Source organism: Helianthus annuus, chromosome 13 (assembly GCF_002127325.2).
Source record: "Helianthus annuus cultivar XRQ/B chromosome 13, HanXRQr2.0-SUNRISE, whole genome shotgun sequence".
Classification (NCBI taxonomy): domain Eukaryota; kingdom Viridiplantae; phylum Streptophyta; class Magnoliopsida; order Asterales; family Asteraceae; genus Helianthus; species Helianthus annuus.
Genome location: NC_035445.2, coordinates 157,838,552 through 157,856,958, shown reverse-complemented (window position 1 = coordinate 157,856,958; position 18,407 = coordinate 157,838,552). Strand labels below are relative to the sequence as shown.

At 36.4% G+C, this 18,407-nt stretch overlaps 1 protein-coding gene across 1 annotated transcript; it reads left to right on the top strand.

Annotated features, from left to right (window-relative positions):
• Positions 1-964: 964 nt before the first annotated feature.
• Positions 965-5,079, top strand: LOC110899992 (cytochrome P450 704C1). The gene is made up of 6 exons (XM_022146890.2): positions 965-1,299; positions 1,379-1,594; positions 1,686-1,973; positions 2,905-3,228; positions 3,856-4,059; positions 4,574-5,079. Exons 1-6 carry the CDS (start codon positions 1,000-1,002, stop codon positions 4,769-4,771), a joined length of 1,530 nt encoding a protein of 509 aa, XP_022002582.1. The 5' UTR covers positions 965-999; the 3' UTR covers positions 4,772-5,079.
• Positions 5,080-18,407: the final 13,328 nt, after the last annotated feature.

The window sequence follows — 18,407 nt, the reverse complement described above, 5'->3', positions numbered from 1 at the left end:
TTAGAACAAGATATGGACATTATGAGTTTACAATCATGCCATTTGGTTTAACAAATGCTCCAGTTGCATTTATGGACATGATGAATATGATATGTAAACCGTACCTAGATAAATTTGTAATTATCGTCATAGACAATATACGTATTTATTACAAGAACAAGGAAGAGTACACCAAGCATCTACATGTACTTCTAACGTTATTGATAAAAGAAAATCTTTATGCTAAAATCTCAAAATGTGAGTTCTGGTTACAAGAAGTACAGTTTCTTAGACATTTAATTAATCATGAAGGAATTCATGTGGATCTTACAAAGATCGAGACAATTACCAAATGGAAAGTCACTAATTCAACGACGGAAGTCAGAAGTTTTCTTAGACTGGCAAAATATTATAGAGGCTTTATTCAAGATTTTAAAATTAAAAACATGTGACAATGATGAACAATAAAAAAGTCAATTAATTATTTTATTAATGAAGTGCATTAGTTAATAGATAATAAAATCTAAATTTTATATGTATATAATATGTATATAGTGGTGTTTTCTTGACTTGGGGATTGTATTGATTAGAAAATAATTGATTAGAAAAAAAAAATGTTAACTTGGCTAATTGCGAATATGCTAATAAAAGGATAATAAATATATTTTAAAACGTATATTTTTTTAAACTATATTAGCTCGTGCATGTATCATATGGGCACTTTTAAAAGAAAATAGTCCAACTCATTTAAACTACTTCTACCCTATCGTTTTCTGTCCTAATACTTTATAGGATATGATTCTCCAATATACGATACAACTACTTCTACCCCATCGTTTTCTGTAATATTTTATAGCATATGATTCTCTTTTTATAGGATACGATTCTTCAAGAATTGTCTAATTAATAATGAGGCTTTTAAAATATTCATCAAAACTTACTATAAAAGTAAGCATCATTTACACACCTCATCATATCTGAATTGTTTGGTAAGAAGTACACAATTCCTCTCGATCATCTATGACAATTTCTGTAGATTTACTCTCAAATCCAGTGTTCGTATTAGGTTCATTTCTTGTTCTTATTATTTTCCATAATTATCTCCACAAGCAACCACAACATGGGAAGAAGTATCATCCAACTGGTGCATCCGTGTTTCATCTTCTCACCAACTACAACAAGATTCACGATTACATGACTGATCTCGCGATAAAATACAAAACTTACAGAATTCTTAGCCCTCTTCATGGTATCGTTTATACAACTGATCCCGAGAACGTGGAGTATATCCTCAAGACCAATTTCAAAAATTATGGCAAGGTAATTAAGCTATAACTGAAACTTGTGCACAAGAAAGTTGAACTATATATATATATATAATTGTGTGCAAATATTGTAGGGAAACTATATCCGCGACATGACATCTGATCTACTTGGAGACGGAATATTCACAGTGGACGGGGACCAATGGCGAGAACAAAGGAAGGTATCGAGCCAAGAGTTCTCGACGAAAATCCTAAGAGATTTTAGCAGTATAACCTTCAAAAACAACACAATAAAACTTGGGAAGATACTGTCACAAGCAGCAGATAGCAACCAAATATTTGATATAAACGTAATGTCTAGTGACTTTTATCACTAACATATGATAGTTGGTAAATATTAGTGCTATACATAACATGCAGGATATGCTTATATACATGCAGGATTTGTTCATGAAAGCAACTATGGATTCAATATTTAAAGTCGGTTTTGGGATTGAGCTTGACAACTTGGGTGGAAATGAAGAAGGTGTTCGATTTAGTCGAGCATTCGACGATGCAAACAACTTAACATATAAAAGATTTGTTGACGTAACATGGAAGATCAAGAAGTTTTTTAATATTGGACTTGAAGCAGAGTTAAAGAAAAATATTAAAATCATTGATGAGTTTGTTTATAAGGTGATCCAGCTCAAGATTGAACAAATGCAGATGTCCAAGGATGAAGTTTTGGTAAGCCTGTATTTAATATTTGTTGACACACATGACACTGTTTATAATTATGACACAGTTTAAACCTTGCATATCTATGAGCCAAAAAGTTTAAATTACAAAAACTTAAAACTATATATACTGCCAAAACCTCAAAAGTTTAAATGATATAAATTAACTCTTAATAACTTTTAATTTATATAAGTAATAGCCAGGGGCGGCCCTGGGGTGGGCGAGGACCATCGGTATTTCGAAAGACACGTTATTTAATAAAAAACCCTTAAAAAATAATTGAGTATACCCATACACATAGCAACATAGACATACTTACAAAATTATTCTTATGGATTAGTTATTAGCCCATTGGGATTACGTTATTTGAAAAACCAAGTTTATATTATATATTTCATTAAGGCCTAAGGGCACATTTTTTGAGCTCGAACAAGTTACACGAATTCTAAAGACCGGCCCTGGTAATACGGGTATGTTTTATTTTTATTTTTTAATTGAAAAAACAAATTTTATATTTGTTTTTAAAATGCACTTGTCTGTATTTTGATTTTTTTATTTCTCCTTAAAAGATTTAGAAAAAGAAGTATTATAAAGATTAGACGTTTAGTTTTAAATAATTTCAAACTATATACGTTAAATAATTTAAGTTTTCAAGTTTTATAAACTTTAGAAGAAAAAAACATGGATCCAAACCCACCATGCCACTAAACTACTTTGTTTCAAGTCTTACTGATAGAGATTAAAGAAATTTTCCATTAATAAAATGGTTGATGTGGTCATTTTAAGTATTAACTTTTTTGTTTCTAACCTTTTTTAACAACAATTTTTTTACATTTGAATATCATTTAATGTTCGTGTAAGGATCCAAACCCACCATACTCTAAACTACTAGCTCATGCTATTAAATATTAATTCAACTCTTGATTTACGGAACTTGCAGCTCAAAAAAGAAGACATCCTATCGAGGTTTGTTCAGGTTAATGATAATGATCCAAAGTACTTGCGCGATATAATACTAAACTTCATTCTTGCCGGAAAAGATCCTATAGCGATTAGCATGAGTTGGTTTATTTACATGCTTTGCAAACATCCTGAAATTCAAGATAAGGTCGCAAAAGAAATCATAGAAGCAACAAATGTGAACGAAGAGATCACAGATGTTGCAGATTTTGCTGCTCATGTGAGTGAGGGTACAACTGATAAGATGCAATATCTTCATGCAGCTTTGACAGAAACTATCAGACTCTATCCAGCATTGCCAGTGGTATGAATTCAGTTCTTAATTAGCCTCCGACCCAAAGAAATTTAACTATTTCAATAATATATGGAATTGCTTATTATAATTAATTAATTATTTATGATTTGTTTATGACAGTATAAAGAAGAATGATGTATTGATTGAAACAAATATACAAAAGATATATAATAGATTGTTAAAAATAAAAATAAATAAATAAGATGTTAAAAATAAAAATAAATCAATTGATAAATAACGTTTTTATAACTCTGGGCCATGTGGGTTGGATGACGAGACAGTAATTACACACTATTAAAGGCGTATTTGAGATCTCATTCGAGCTCGAATCGAGCTCGAAAAATGTGTCATTTCGTAATGTCTTTTATTATTATTTTTTAAAATCAAATAGGTATTGGACTCACTAAACCTATTGTCAATGGGCTAACTTCTAAACCATAAAAATTGTTTTGTAAATGGGTCTATCTTAAAGTTGTATGAGTATACTATTTAAAAAAATTAACATATATATCGGATTTAAAAAAAAAAAAAACGAGTGCCCCTCGAAATCACCGCCACTGCACACTATTAAAGAGACAGTTAAATTTATTTGTGTATCAACTATTCACTAACAATATTGAGATACAAATAATGTAGGATTCAAAGGTATGCTTTTCAGATGATGTCCTACCAGATGGTTGTAATGTGAATAAAGGAGATGTGGTAGCTTATATGCCATATGCTATGGGAAGGATGAAGTTTATATGGGGTGATGATGCACTCGAGTTCAAACCAGAAAGATGGCTTGATCAAGATGGTTGTTTCCATCAAGAGAGCCCCTTCAAATTTACAGCTTTTCAGGTTAGTATAATATAATATCAGATAGAGAATCCGGTAAAAAGTGCTCAAAGTGTGAGAAGTGTATTATAACACTATATATAATACTATATAACACCATATAAACACCGTATAACAATATGTAACACCATATAATACCATATAACACTATGTAAGACTATATATTGTTATATAACAAATATAACACTATAGTTTGTCTGATAGCATGTCTATGATAGATGTATAGTGTTATATTTGTTATATAATGTTATATAGTGTTACATGGTGTTACATATTGTTATACGGTGTTTATATGGTGTTATATAGTATTATATATAGTGTTATAATACACTTCTCACACTTTAGGCCCTTTTTACACTATCGTTACCCTATAATATCATATTAAAAAGGCACGATGTAAGGTGTGAGTAATTGTGTTTTGTTAATTTAACTAATCATTATAAGTTGTTTCTCAAATAAGGAATATGCTGGTAATATGTGTAAATTGTAGTAATCACCCTTTTTACGTTTTGCACAGGCCGGACCGCGGACTTGTTTGGGTAGAGATTTCGCATTTCGACAATTGAAGATTATCTCTTCTGTTTTGTTAGGTTGCTTTGTGTTCAAGTTAAGTAATGAAAACAAAGTCCTAAGTTACAGAACCTCAATTAATATTCACGTTGATGGTCCATTGCAAGTTTCTGTTTCCCGCAGATCTGGTTTCCAGAATCCTTAAACTTGCAATTGTGGAGTATATAAATTGGATCTGTGTGGGTATACCACCCAAAAGAAGCTTGACCCGGTCCATAAAATGTTGGAGTGGTTTCTTGAATTTAAGCAAGGGTTAATTTATGGGAGTAGTTCTTGAGTTTCATCCTCCCACTACCCCAAGTATCTAGTCTTCCTTTTTGTTTTGTTTAGTATAATAAGGCCAGTTTTTTATTCATGTTTTCTAGATATGTAGCCACGTAATCTTTTAAATTTCAATGTTGTAATTTCCAAGATATTCAAGTTAATCATCAAAGCCAACTCTCAAGCTATCAACCCTAACCTAACATGAATACTAAAAGTCAGCTACGCTCAGTGAGTTTTAACTATGCTTGGTGAGTTCTAGGTTATAAAAGCAGCTATAAACATTAGCAAACAATCTTATATATATAAATGAAAATAATGTGGGCTGATGTGCCACAATATTAGAGCATCTCAATGTGAGTTTTGGCTCCAAAAATTCGGGTCAAAGATTGTTGTATACGGGTTGAGGCGGGATCCGTATCCTATTGTTATGACCAGGTTTTAATTGTACACACCTACGTTAAGTTTGCAAAACCCTATATTTAAGTATTCTTCTCCCTTCTGGTTCTGGTGTGCTCCTTCTCTTCTCCCTTATGATACAATCGTTCATTGTAACCCTAACCGCTCGGTCTTCAAGCATTGCATCCCTTGGGAGATTTCCTAATCCGCATATATATATATATATATATACTCTTCCTCGCTTAATCTAGTTATGTTCTTGATCTTCAATTTAATCCATGTGTACGATTTAGGTGGTAATAATGGGGTTTTCCGCATAGATTTAGGCGGTAATCCATATGATTTTTTTTGTCTAGGGTTGTTCGTATTGATGTGATCTGATGACTGTTGGTGCACTTGTGTCTGTACTTTGTCTGTATTCGGTCTTATGTAACGATGACCTGATTTGTGTTGTAAGTTGACCAAGTCAACCATCCTCCGGTTTGACTTGGACAACAGATTGTATGTTGAGAGATGTTCTGATCGAAGGATGATGTAGAGATCGAAGGATAATTTGGATCCTTCGATCTCATCGAAAGATATGCTTCGAACGATAGACCTCGAAAGACTATCCTTCGAGGTCCCTGCTTATCCTTCGAAAGCATTGTATCCGAAAGATGATCCTTCGGCCCATCTTTCGGATCCTTCGAGCAGACCTGCTGAGCTGGGTATATATACCCATGCATGTGTTGTGTGAGAGGGAGTTCTGCCATTTTACACACCAAGAGATAGAAGCTTAGAGAGCATTCTGCCCAGAACTCACACACACACTTAGAGAGTTTATAGAACACTTCTGTAAACATTGAGCTTGTAACCGAACCTTCATTTGCATTAATACGACTAGTGTTAATCGGTGAATCTTTGTGTGTTTGTTTCTCTACTTGCTACTAACTCGGTTTGCTTGCTAGCTTGGATTCCGCACTCGCTAGTAGGTTTGTATAACAAGGTTTAGGTTCGTAATCCTCCGCGAAACAGGGACCTACAAGTGGTATCAGAGCTAAGGCTCTTAACCTTGTTTAAAACCGGGTTTTTACAAGTTTTGGTGTGTTGAAACACTTGGTTTTGCACCTGTTTTTACTTGGTTTCTTGCATTTTCTTTGAGTAAAAACGTGTCTAAACTAACCGGGAGTGTTTAAAGTGGGGTTGGGTAACTTGAAAAATTGTTTTAAGTGATTTTGAATTTTCCGGCTATATTCCGGTTTAAAATTCCGGTGACTGGTGTTGAAGATAGGGTTGTCATTTTTGGCAAACTTTCAAAGTTGGTGGTGATAGGACAGCCTGCCCATACCTTTCTGCCGAAAGTTTGACCTTACCAACCTGTCACCTTTTCACCAACCTTTCACATCAAAGTCAGTTGTGTCAGAGCCTCTCGAAAGATATCTTTCGACATCGAAAGATCATCCTTCGATATCTTTCGATCAAGGAGGGCTCGAAAGATTTATATCCTTCGACCCATCCTTCGAAGTCTGAAACATATCCTTCGACAGAGGAATCTTTTCGAAAGACTAGTGTCCGAAAGATTAGGATCCTTCGTATTGGTGAATCTTTCGAGATCTATTGTTCGAAAGATAAGGATTTGGCTCGAAAGATAAGGATCTTTCAAAGGGAATCTTTCGAGTTCTTGAATCTTTCGAAATCATTGTTCGAGAGTCAACAGTAATCTTTCGAGTACTGTTGATCCTTCGAACAAGGTTATATCTTTCGATTGAGGTTTGTTTATTGTTAACAAGTTTCTGTGATCTCAGATCTTTCGACCAGGATCCTTCGGCTGTGTGATCTTTCAGGTGGCAATCATCCTTCGTGACTTTGACATAGAATTTATTTTTCTTGTCAAAGATGAATCCGAGTTGGTGGGGAACTCCGGCTCCAGACAATGGTGAATATACAAGATCAAATGTCACTCCTTCATGGTGGGGTACATCGGCTCCAGACGATGGAAAATACACGAATACCAGGTCATCTCCTTTATGGGCCGAGTCGCCGGTATCGACATCTTCTCAGGGAAATCAATGGGCTTTGGTATCGAATCAAACTCCGAGCATTCAAAGTATTCTACTAAGCGAAAGTGAATCAGGAAGTTTGAATCGACCTCCAAAGTTGATGCATTTGAATGAATATCCAGGATGGGTTGAGAGATTTAAAACATATGTTCTTGGTCAAAATACGGAACTGTGGATACGTTTCACCACAGATTTCGATCAAGCCATAGAGGTTGCTGCTTCAGATTCTACTACGTTTGCTGATCTTCCAGAAGATAAAAAGAAAACCTATGATCTGGAAAAGAAGGCATACGCCATTCTCACTCAGGCGTTGAGCAAGGATATCTACCATCAGTTTGTCAGCTTCAAGACAACAAAGAAGTTATGGGATGGATTGAAAAACAGAGGAGTGGGAAATGCAGCAACACGTCAAATGCGTCATGATCTTCTCAAGAAAGAATTCGAAGGCTTCACTTGTATGGATAAGGAGTCCTTGGGAGATATGACAAGCCGATTTTATCATCTGCTTACGGAATTGGATAATTACAGTGTAGTGACAACTCAAGCTGAAGTTGTGAAGAAGTTTGCTGATGCTTTGCCTCCTCAATGGAGTAGTTTCTTGGAAATCCTGAAGTACAACGGGGTGTTGAGAACCACTAATATCAACGAATTCGTTCAACTGTTGGAAAACAAGGATCAGGAGGAAACATTGAAGGCGAAGAGAGTTCCATTGCCACAGAATCCAGAAATGTACTGTGGAACTTCCAATTCTTCGTCTGCAAGAACCGGTTCACATGCTCCACTTCAAACAGCGTTTGTCACAAGCACAGATTGTTTTGGCAATCCAATACAAGTTCCTGTTAAGCCACCTCCCACCACAGACATGTATGGAAATCCAATCCAACCACCTCCACCTCCTCCTGCTCAACAACAACAACGTGCATGTTATGGAGGAACATCATCTGCTGGTCAACAATCAAAGTCAAGTACAGTACAGCTCGACACGTCAAGCTTCTCTAAAATCAGTGTAGAAGTGGCTAAGGAACACATGGAGCTGCTTAACACTGTAGTGAGCGCGTACTGTGGGTTGATAGAAGGTCAGATTGGCAACATTAATCTGACACAAGAAGATTACAGGCAGATTGATAAAGAGGAGATGGACTTGATGGACATCAAGTGGGCCTTTGCGAGTGCTGTGAGAAGAGCAAAGGATTGGATGGAGAGTACTGGAAGAACCAGCTTGGAAAGTAAGCGAGATACCAAGTATGGGTTCGATAAGCAGGCCGTTAAATGCTTCAACTGTGGTGAACGGGGTCACTTTAAACGGGAATGTACAAAGCCAGCACAGCATGGAAACCAGAACCCCTTCAGAAACCAGGGCAACCAGCAGAACCAGAACAGAAGTAATGAACGTACATTAGTGCCTGTCAACAATCAAGCCAACCGGGCACTTGTAGTTCAGATGGATGAAGGTTGCGACTGGTCAATCCAGTTTGGTGGTGATGGTCCTAATGGTACAGCTTGCTTTGCTCAAGTTGTGAAGGATGTAGTTAGCACCAGTGGTGGAGAATCTTCCGCCAGTGGTGGTGAATCTTCTGAGGATGAAGACTCTTCTGGGTACAGCAGGAGTGTTGATGAAGATTCATCTAGGTTAGGCGATGAGAATATGGGCGAGACATCTGGTGTCTCAGTTGATGCTGATATTGATGGACTTTTGGAGGAAGCTGCAGCAGAAACTCAAAGAAGATCTGTTCTGGTGGATCAAGCTGCTTGTACTTCGTCTTCTCTCCATTCAGCCTTTATGGCTAATGTCGACAGTTCTTCAAGTCAGGTATGTGTCGATGAACCCATTGCTGTAAACTGTGATAACTGTGATAGCTTGCAGGCTAAATGTGCTGAGTTTGAGGCAAACATGTCTGAGTTGCAAGCCAAACATGATGCTTTACAAGCTAGTTTGTTTGACTTGCAAGACAAACATGATTCCTTGAATGCTGAGTGGTGTGCATTGCAAAGCAAACACGAGGCTTTGCAAGAAAAATATGATGTGACATTCATCCACAATCAGAAGTTGACTGTGGATCTTTCAAAATGCACAGAAGCCAATATGTTTTATGAAAACCATGAAAAGGAATTTAAGTCAATGATTGAGACATTAAAGAAAGACAAAACTGAATTGACTAAAATGGTTTCCAGAAAACAAACGGACATTAATTTGTACATCTCACGTCTGGAGGCAATGCAAAAAGAAATGGTCTGTGTAAAAACGGAAAGTGAGGCAATCCAACTCAAGCTAGACAGCTATTTGAGCTCTAGCTACGTGTTGGATCACATCATTGACGTTCAGAAAGAAAAACGGGATGTCACATGCATAGGATACAAAAAATGTCCACCACCAGTCAGACACAATTATGATGCCATGCCTGATGAGGAGGATAGAGTGTTCTTCGAACCATCTGTTCCTCTTGATGTGAAGGAGTTTGCAGCAGGACTCGGATACCAGAAAGAAGTATCCTCAGATTCGGATGTGTCAGCAGATACATCTGTAACTGCTGAACAGAAACAGGATCCTCCAGTTGAGGTTGAGGATGCTGATTCTTCAGATGATGAATCTGATGATGCTGCTCCAGCAAAGTCTGATGCGGTAGTCAAAAATGAGGACATACCTCTTGAGAATCACATTCTATGTGATCCCCCTGTCACACCCGCTAAGACTGTTGCAACTGAGTCCTCGTCTGAGAAGGAGTCGGAGAGTGTGACCTTGCTGTACACTTTGGTTGGTGATGATAAAATTTACTCAGACAAAGATTTTCCTATTAAGAACGTTAATCAATCCTTAATCGATAAAGTCTTTGAAAATTCGACAAGTAAGTTTTTGGGGAAGAAAGGACCACATGTTACAGTTACACAGTGTCCTCCAATCCCAAAGGCTGAAGTTCGAAAGCAATTTGGCAACAAGAAATTGCCAACAGTGCCAACACAGCAAAATCACACCAAACCCAAAGGTAAAGCACCGGCTCAAGTCCAGAAGAAGCCGAATCAAAAGAAGAAGAAAAATGTTAACTTTGTGAAATCGACGGGAACGGACAAAATTGAAACGTTTGAAAATAAATCTAACTTAGATTTTGTCAAGAAAGCTACTGTTTTGAAAAGGAATGAACAAAACAGCTCAAAGCCTAGTACCTCGAGTTCACAAGGTTCAACATCATCAGCTAAGAGAACACATGATTCTTCGAGGTATGTTGAACGAAGATCATGTTTTGAGTGTGGAACTATTGGGCATATAATTCGGAATTGCCCTTATCTTCATAAGCAAAAAGGGAAGGTTGATGATCCCCGTGACAAGACTGACCGTAAGCGATCTGTTTCCACAAAACAAGATCCCCGACTTGTAAAAGAAAGGGAGATGAAGCAGAAACGCCAACAGGTCAAAAGGATCGAAAAAGCAATTAAAACCGATGTGGTTCAAAAACAATCTGTTTCTGTAAAATCAACAAATTCAAAAACTTCAAACTGTAATGAAGTTAAAATTTTAAAGAATGACACTGATAAAACAAAACAGACATGGAAACCTAAATCGGTTACTGAATCAGGGGGACCATCACAATTTACAAACCATCAAAGACAAGAAGTTATTGTCATTGATGAAAATGGAAGACCCAAGACCACAATGGCTTGGGTCCCACTCTCCAACTAATCTCTGAGTGAGTGTGCAGGAAGTTCCAGGAGGAACTATTGATAGTCTTAGGATTGTTGATAGTGGAATGTCCTTGCACAAGATAGGCGACAGAAGAAATTGTTGCCTTTGATGGAGAGAGAGGAAAGAAAAAGAAAATGTGGCTGAATGAAGTTGCAAAAAATTCGACCAAATGAAGAACGTGCCAAAAGTTGGTCATTATGGTTTTGATCGGGTCCTCAGGAACGAATAAAATGAAATGTGTGCCGATGCCTTTGCATGGATTGAACATCCGCACACCATTTCTGAAAGAGAAAGTCAAGACCTTCGCTGGTGAAATGTGGAAGACCAGCCGGACCCGGAGGTTTATGAGCTTGTTGCTGTCAAGAGATTTTTCAGTAGTTGCAAATTCGACCTTGAAGTCCACACCGGGTGGATATCCAGTTGGGAGAGTGCTTAGATTCCTTGCAATGCACGGAACAGTTGCAGGATACGCCTTTAAATCCTTAATCTCTCCTATACTTGTCGATATTTTAGCTGCTTTGTGAATTGTTATTATCTCGTACAGCACTCTTTGACCTGACACGTTGATCTCGGATATCACCTCACACGTGATTGTTTCAATGTGAAACTCATCAATGTTGTCATGGTTCGCACCGCTTACCGACATGCCAACTCATTTTTCCAAAATTTGTTAAATCTTTTCTGATAAAACTTAATTTTGGTAAACGGCATTAAGGTCAAGCAAGAGTAAAACCAGCATCGGAAAATCATTTTTGTAAATAACTTTGTGTTTTAAATTTGTCTTAGTTTATTGATTTTAGGGGGAGTAAATCCAAAAATCAGAAAATCCAAAAACATCGAAAAATTTCAAAAACACAAAAACAATAGAAAATCAAAAATGAGTTTCCTGGCGAGCAAAAGAGAAAATGATAGTACATCAGTGGTCTATCCTAACCTCTTTAAACCTTAAATGCAAAACGATAAGCAGCTCTATATAAGATGTATCGGTAGGCTCACAATCATTTTAAAGTGTGCAGGGTGATATAAATCTTAATTGACTGAAGATCAGGTGGGAACCATTCATTGGCATATGGTCTTAGTACCGAAATTTCGTTTGATAGATTGCCGAGGTTCTGAGATATTCGGTCTTTATGCTGCTTATCATCTGGGTATCATGGTTGTATCTTTTACCGAAAAATAACGGGGACGCAAGTCTAGATCTTCCATGATACTATACATACGTGTACATATTACATACTGCATTCGACCTCAATAAGTGATAAACAATCACATGTCCATATCAAATAAGTGATAAAATATCACATTTATCCGGGTGTCAAGTTCGTCTCTCTGCTGTACGGAAGTACTGACCTGTTCACGGACTTGCACCTGTGCCCTCATGCATATGGAAATCAAGTTCCTCATCAATAAGTGATTATATCACAAAGGGCTTGTTTTCGAATCAAAATAAGTGAGTATCTCACAATTTATACGGTCAAACAGATGATAATCGGTATACTCACCGGTAAGATGAACTCTCGTGCATACCTTGATACGGGAATGTGTCGTGATGTGGATGAACACCGGTCGGTAAGTATAAATCATACATTAACGTATCCTCTAAACATGATTACATCTGATAAGTTGAGCTTAAGTGGACAACAATACCGATAATTGTTATAGGATGCTTATCTTAATGTTAACTAACTGAACAACAAGAGTGTTTTGGCATGACCGTACACTGATATGATTCTCTTACCCTCGAAACTCGCAAAAAGAATGTTTGTATATATTTATTTATTTACTGTTTAACTTTTATTATTTCTTTTAAACAGTTTCGTCGTTTGGTGCATATCAGCACGACATTAGCGGTGATGTCGTTTGATAACACTCAAAGGATTTTAAATTGTTGTCTTTTAATTTCAAAAATACCAAAAAGATTTTAGGCTTGTTTTAATATAAACTTTATAAAAGCCAAAAAGATTTTATTTCTGCTTTATTTTCGATCGTACGATGTTGGAGCTCAAGTCTTCGTTACCTGAAACCTGACTGAAAACCGAACTGACTAAATCTTCATAAACGGTCAAAATTTGCAGATTTTGAAAGTTAGAATTTAAAATTGATAAATTTATTAAACTTTCAAACTGTCGGACGGTGTTTGATTTTGACATGGTCACTCGTGTGTCATTTGTTTATACTATTCCAAGCAGTTGTTCTCATTACGCGTTTAGATTTCTTGCATGTGCAGATTCTAAAGGCTAGGAGAACATGGTCGATGACAAGCCTTGGAATGAAGACACGACGAGAAGGCGCTCAAAAGATGAAGATGATCGAGTTGCCGCTGGCCATCATCAACACCACAAGGATCTCACTTCATAAAGATAAAGTCTTTTCACGAGCATAACTCAAGGGGGAGCTTATGTTAAGGGGGAGTTTGTCAACACACTTCCTACATGATACGGGTAGTTTGTTGATACACTTTCTACTTTCAAGACGTGAAGACTTTGAAGATCCTCCGACATTGAAGACATGATAGGACATCAGAGTCTTGAAGACTTGAAGACCAAAGACCGTCGAAGTTCAAGACGAGTCTACACTTTTAGAAGAACAAGACAAAGCTTAGAGATCAAAGACAAAGCTACAGCCAAGGGGGAGTTTGTTGGTGCACTTGTGTCTGTACTTTGTCTGTATTCGGTCTTATGTAACGATGACCTGATTTGTGTTGTAAGTTGACCAAGTCAACCATCCTCCGGTTTGACTTGGACAACAGATTGTATGTTGAGAGATGTTCTGATCGAAGGATGATGTAGAGATCGAAGGATAATTTGGATCCTTCGATCTCATCGAAAGATATGCTTCGAACGATAGACCTCGAAAGACTATCCTTCGAGGTCCCTGCTTATCCTTCGAAAGCATTGTATCCGAAAGATGATCCTTCGGCCCATCTTTCGGATCCTTCGAGCAGACCTGCTGAGCTGGGTATATATACCCATGCATGTGTTGTGTGAGAGGGAGTTCTGCCATTTTACACACCAAGAGATAGAAGCTTAGAGAGCATTCTGCCCAGAACTCACACACACACTTAGAGAGTTTATAGAACACTTCTGTAAACATTGAGCTTGTAACCGAACCTTCATTTGCATTAATACGACTAGTGTTAATCGGTGAATCTTTGTGTGTTTGTTTCTCTACTTGCTACTAACTCGGTTTGCTTGCTAGCTTGGATTCCGCACTCGCTAGTAGGTTTGTATAACAAGGTTTAGGTTCGTAATCCTCCGCGAAACAGGGACCTACAATGACTTTGTTTGCGTTGTTTGATGAACGATTATGAGATAAAAGTATATATGTTGGGTTTTGGTGATTTAATTTTGTGTGCATATAGATCTATAATTGTGAAATTGTTTTGATTTTCTTAGGTATATGATTTGTTGAATTTTGATGTAGATAGTTTTTTTTTTTTCGGATTCTATTTTTCTAGATTCATTCTACTATGATTGATGTTTTTGCCTATTTTTTTAATTTCAGCTAAAACAACGGTGCAAAGGTTTACTTCAATTTGCAACTTCATCAAACAGAAAATCAATCGATATATTTTCATATACTTCACATCTGACAATTAAGTCATTTTAATTTTCAATTCAATCTGATTGTTTTGTTTAAAAATGGTGATCTGGAACCTCGTGATTGATAGGATGAATTTTACTATTTGAATTAAAAGATTTTGAATTGTATATGTGCGGTTTCCAATCTGCAAGACAAGTGAAGAGAGGGTTGATGAGAAGAAGGGAAATAAGACGGATTGTGGTTGGTGGCAGTTGTTTGTACAAGGCAAAAAAAAACACCATCATTCTAATGGTCAAGGGTGTTGGCTTGCAAATTTTATCCTTTATCTTGTGGATTTCCGGCGTTGCTGATTTGTAATCGTGAACACCTCATATATGACATGTGTCTCAGGTAAATTTTTACCCTTTTTTGTTGCTAATTGCTGAAAGTCATTAGTGTATCGATTTGTGGATGATCGAATACTTCTTCAATTACATTATTCAAATCTAATTTTGATATTTTACAACTGTTACCGTAAACATTTACGTCAATTTGTGGATGACTAAAGCAATTCTTCCTTCAAATTCCTCAAATTATTCATTTTATTTTCTCATAATGTAAAGCTTTAACTTAAAACTTGAAAAAGGTAATGTGACACATACTTTTGCTGGATTGTAGGTGCTCTATATTGTTAGCTGCTGGTGCAATTTCTTGACTTTGTTTTACATCAGTAAGAAAATCTTTAGCTTTTTTTATTGTGCGGCTATTTTAGTTTATATATCAACTATTGTATTATATAACAATACTTAGACAAAATTGTGAATATTTTTCATGGAATGGAAAAACAATTTTTGTGTTTCTACACACGGTCTCTGTTCTATACGAGGAGTATCAGGACGAGGTGGATACATTTGCTAAGAAAACGATGATCTAGTTGAAGAAGAAAATAAAGTGTTTAACGATAAGTTTGATTTTTAAGTCGCTCGATCCGTTTGATTTTTCTTTTTGTTATTAATCCAACTGAACCATTTGATTTCTTAAAGTTATCTACTAAGAGACATGATAAAAGCATGAACCTAATTGTAACACCCCGAAAAATTCCATCTAATTATGTGACGACACGTGTCTAATTCTCCAACTAATCCCATCTACGTGGAAGGAGAAACCTCCAACTAATCCCGATTATGTGGATGGAGGAAGGACCTACTTGAAACATTAACTGAAACGTATCTTTGAATCTCCAACTAATCCCGAATCTGGGAAGGAGAAATGAAATTTTATCATGCGTTAACTAAAACGCGTCCCGGATCTCCAACTAATCTCAACTACGAGAAAGGAGAGGGACGAATGTGCTAAATGGCCAAAGATGTAAAGTCCAAGGACTTAAAGTGTAAAAATCTCAAAAATTTGTTTCTGGAGGTCCCTTACGGACCGCAAAGCTTAGTCCTTACGGTCCGCAAGGGGTTTAAGACCAAATTGTGCGTTGAAAGTCCTTACGGACCGTAAGGGGTCTGCTGGTAGAACAGAACTTGCAGCCCAAGCATAAGCTCACAATCTGACATCTAACTCGTTTTTGCCACACTTCACCCGGTCTTGACACATCATAGCACACCTGCTATGATCCTAAAACACCTCTTGACACATGACATCGTCCTATGATCCATAATTCAACATAAATAGCATCCAGTTCTTCCATTCTCATTGCTCATTCACTCATCTTTCTTTCTAAACTCATTTTGGAGCTATCCACTGGACAAGAAGACTCCTTTCTCAGTTCATTTTCTGCCAAACACTTCCATGTAAGTGTTTACTTTGGTGCAAGTTCATTTATATAGTTATTTTTAAGCTAAAAGTCAAACAGTTGACTTTTTGTTTGACTTTAGCTTCTGACCATTTCGGTCAAAGTAAAGTTCGGTCCGAACATTACTACGTGATCATAATAATGTTGGTATGATCCCTCTTCGAACATACCTTTAGACGATCACGTTTACTAGTCGAATTGTTAAGTTGAGCATTGTCCATAAAAGTTGAACTTTTCGAAAAAAATGCATAAACGGTTTTTATAACTTAAAACTCAGTTGTATTATCACTTATACAAATTTTATAACTCATATTAACTGATATTAACATGCTCAACTTGTTCAATTCAGTTTAGGGTCTTATTCTATGTCAAAAGTCAAGTAGTTTGACTTTTGCTTTGACTTTTGATTCTGAGCCGTTTGGTCAACGTTTAGCGTTGTTTTAAACTTGTATTAGGACCATGTTTTTGTTAGTTATAACTCACTTAAGTTATGCTACATGGTCAGTCCGTTTGATAGGTTTATTGACAAGTCTTGAAATTATATTCATAAATGACCACAATGCCCTTATGTGGTCAAATAAGCTAATCAAATGATTTTAAATCAAACTAAGTTATAATCTGACTTTAAATTAGTAGATACTTCAATTTAAAATGTGTTTTGATACTAAGACTTGTCATAAGCCCATCCGACCTTCTGAACCCGTTTTTATGCGCGTAACTAGTTATGCGAACCTATTTCGCATAAACTAGGCGTAATGGGTCAAAACCATTTTAAAACTTATCCAAATTAGAATGTTGGTTAAATTACCATTATCCAATGAGTCCTTACACTCAGAGAGGTATAAACCACATTCAAATCGACTTACGCTTAATCTAGCGATTAATCTTATTCTTATGTAACGGGTCATGTCAAAGGAACTAACCTATGACCCGTGTACATTCTAATAGATAGCTAAATATGTTCACTCCAAACTATAGAACCCCTGAGATAATCAGACTTGAGTTTAGTTCTTAGTCTATACGGCTTTTACTATATTTGAAAACCGGTAACGGTTGGAAGCTAGCTAAAAGGTAAATACTCTTAACTTATTTTAGTTTCTAAACTTGAGGTATGGCGAATACACCACTTGGAGTGAGTATTACATAAATGAGCCACCTATGATTGCTCATAAATGTAAGAACTCGGTTTAATCCATTATATTTGATAACTGAAATGATTGGGGGTTATTGGTACCGTGTCCCGGCGTCCCGACTCATAGACTAATATGGCCATACAAAATAACGTGACGAGGTAGGCATACTGACTATAAGACACGTTATTCAACTTTGGTGTGTACCTTAATCATTATAGCACTGAACATGACAGGCTTTGATATCTGGTGACAAGAATAAATCCCAAGAAATATTAAATGATTACATATGGGTTTTCTCTATGTATAAAAATCATTTTTGAAAAACGATTTTCAAAATGAGTCAGTTAATTGTATTAACGTACTTTCAAAAGATTAAACTGCAAGTACCGAACCTTGATTGTTAGGCTGGGAATTCGGGTCGGCTATGATAAAAGCAATGGAATTTGCAACTCCTAGCTTATGGCCTATGATGTCTAAGCTTCGTTTCTTTTACTTCGATCTACCTATGGGCTTTATTTGAACAATCTTTGTATATTTGAATATTAAACACTTTCAGTGTAATGAATGTTTATTTTAACTCCTAATACTTCCGTTGCATTATTATTAATTAACAATTGTGATTGTAACTGGTATCCAACAGTCACGACTAGACCCTTCCAGGCCCACCGGAAATCGGGGTGTGACACATTTGATTCAGTTACTGAAAAGTAATTGCAATTCTGACATTATTATTGAAATAATTTTTAGGCATTTAGAAACCTGGAAAGAAATTCTGAAGGGGAGTCGTGGTTGTAAGCATGGCTAGAAGATCTTCATCAAGATGAATGGAGGTTCTATTAGTTGTATTTGCATTTTGAACGTTACCAAATATTTAGACATTTATATTTTAGTTTTTATCTTAGTGATTATTGGGTTTTATGTGTAGTAGTATAGCAAGGATAAAAAGAAGT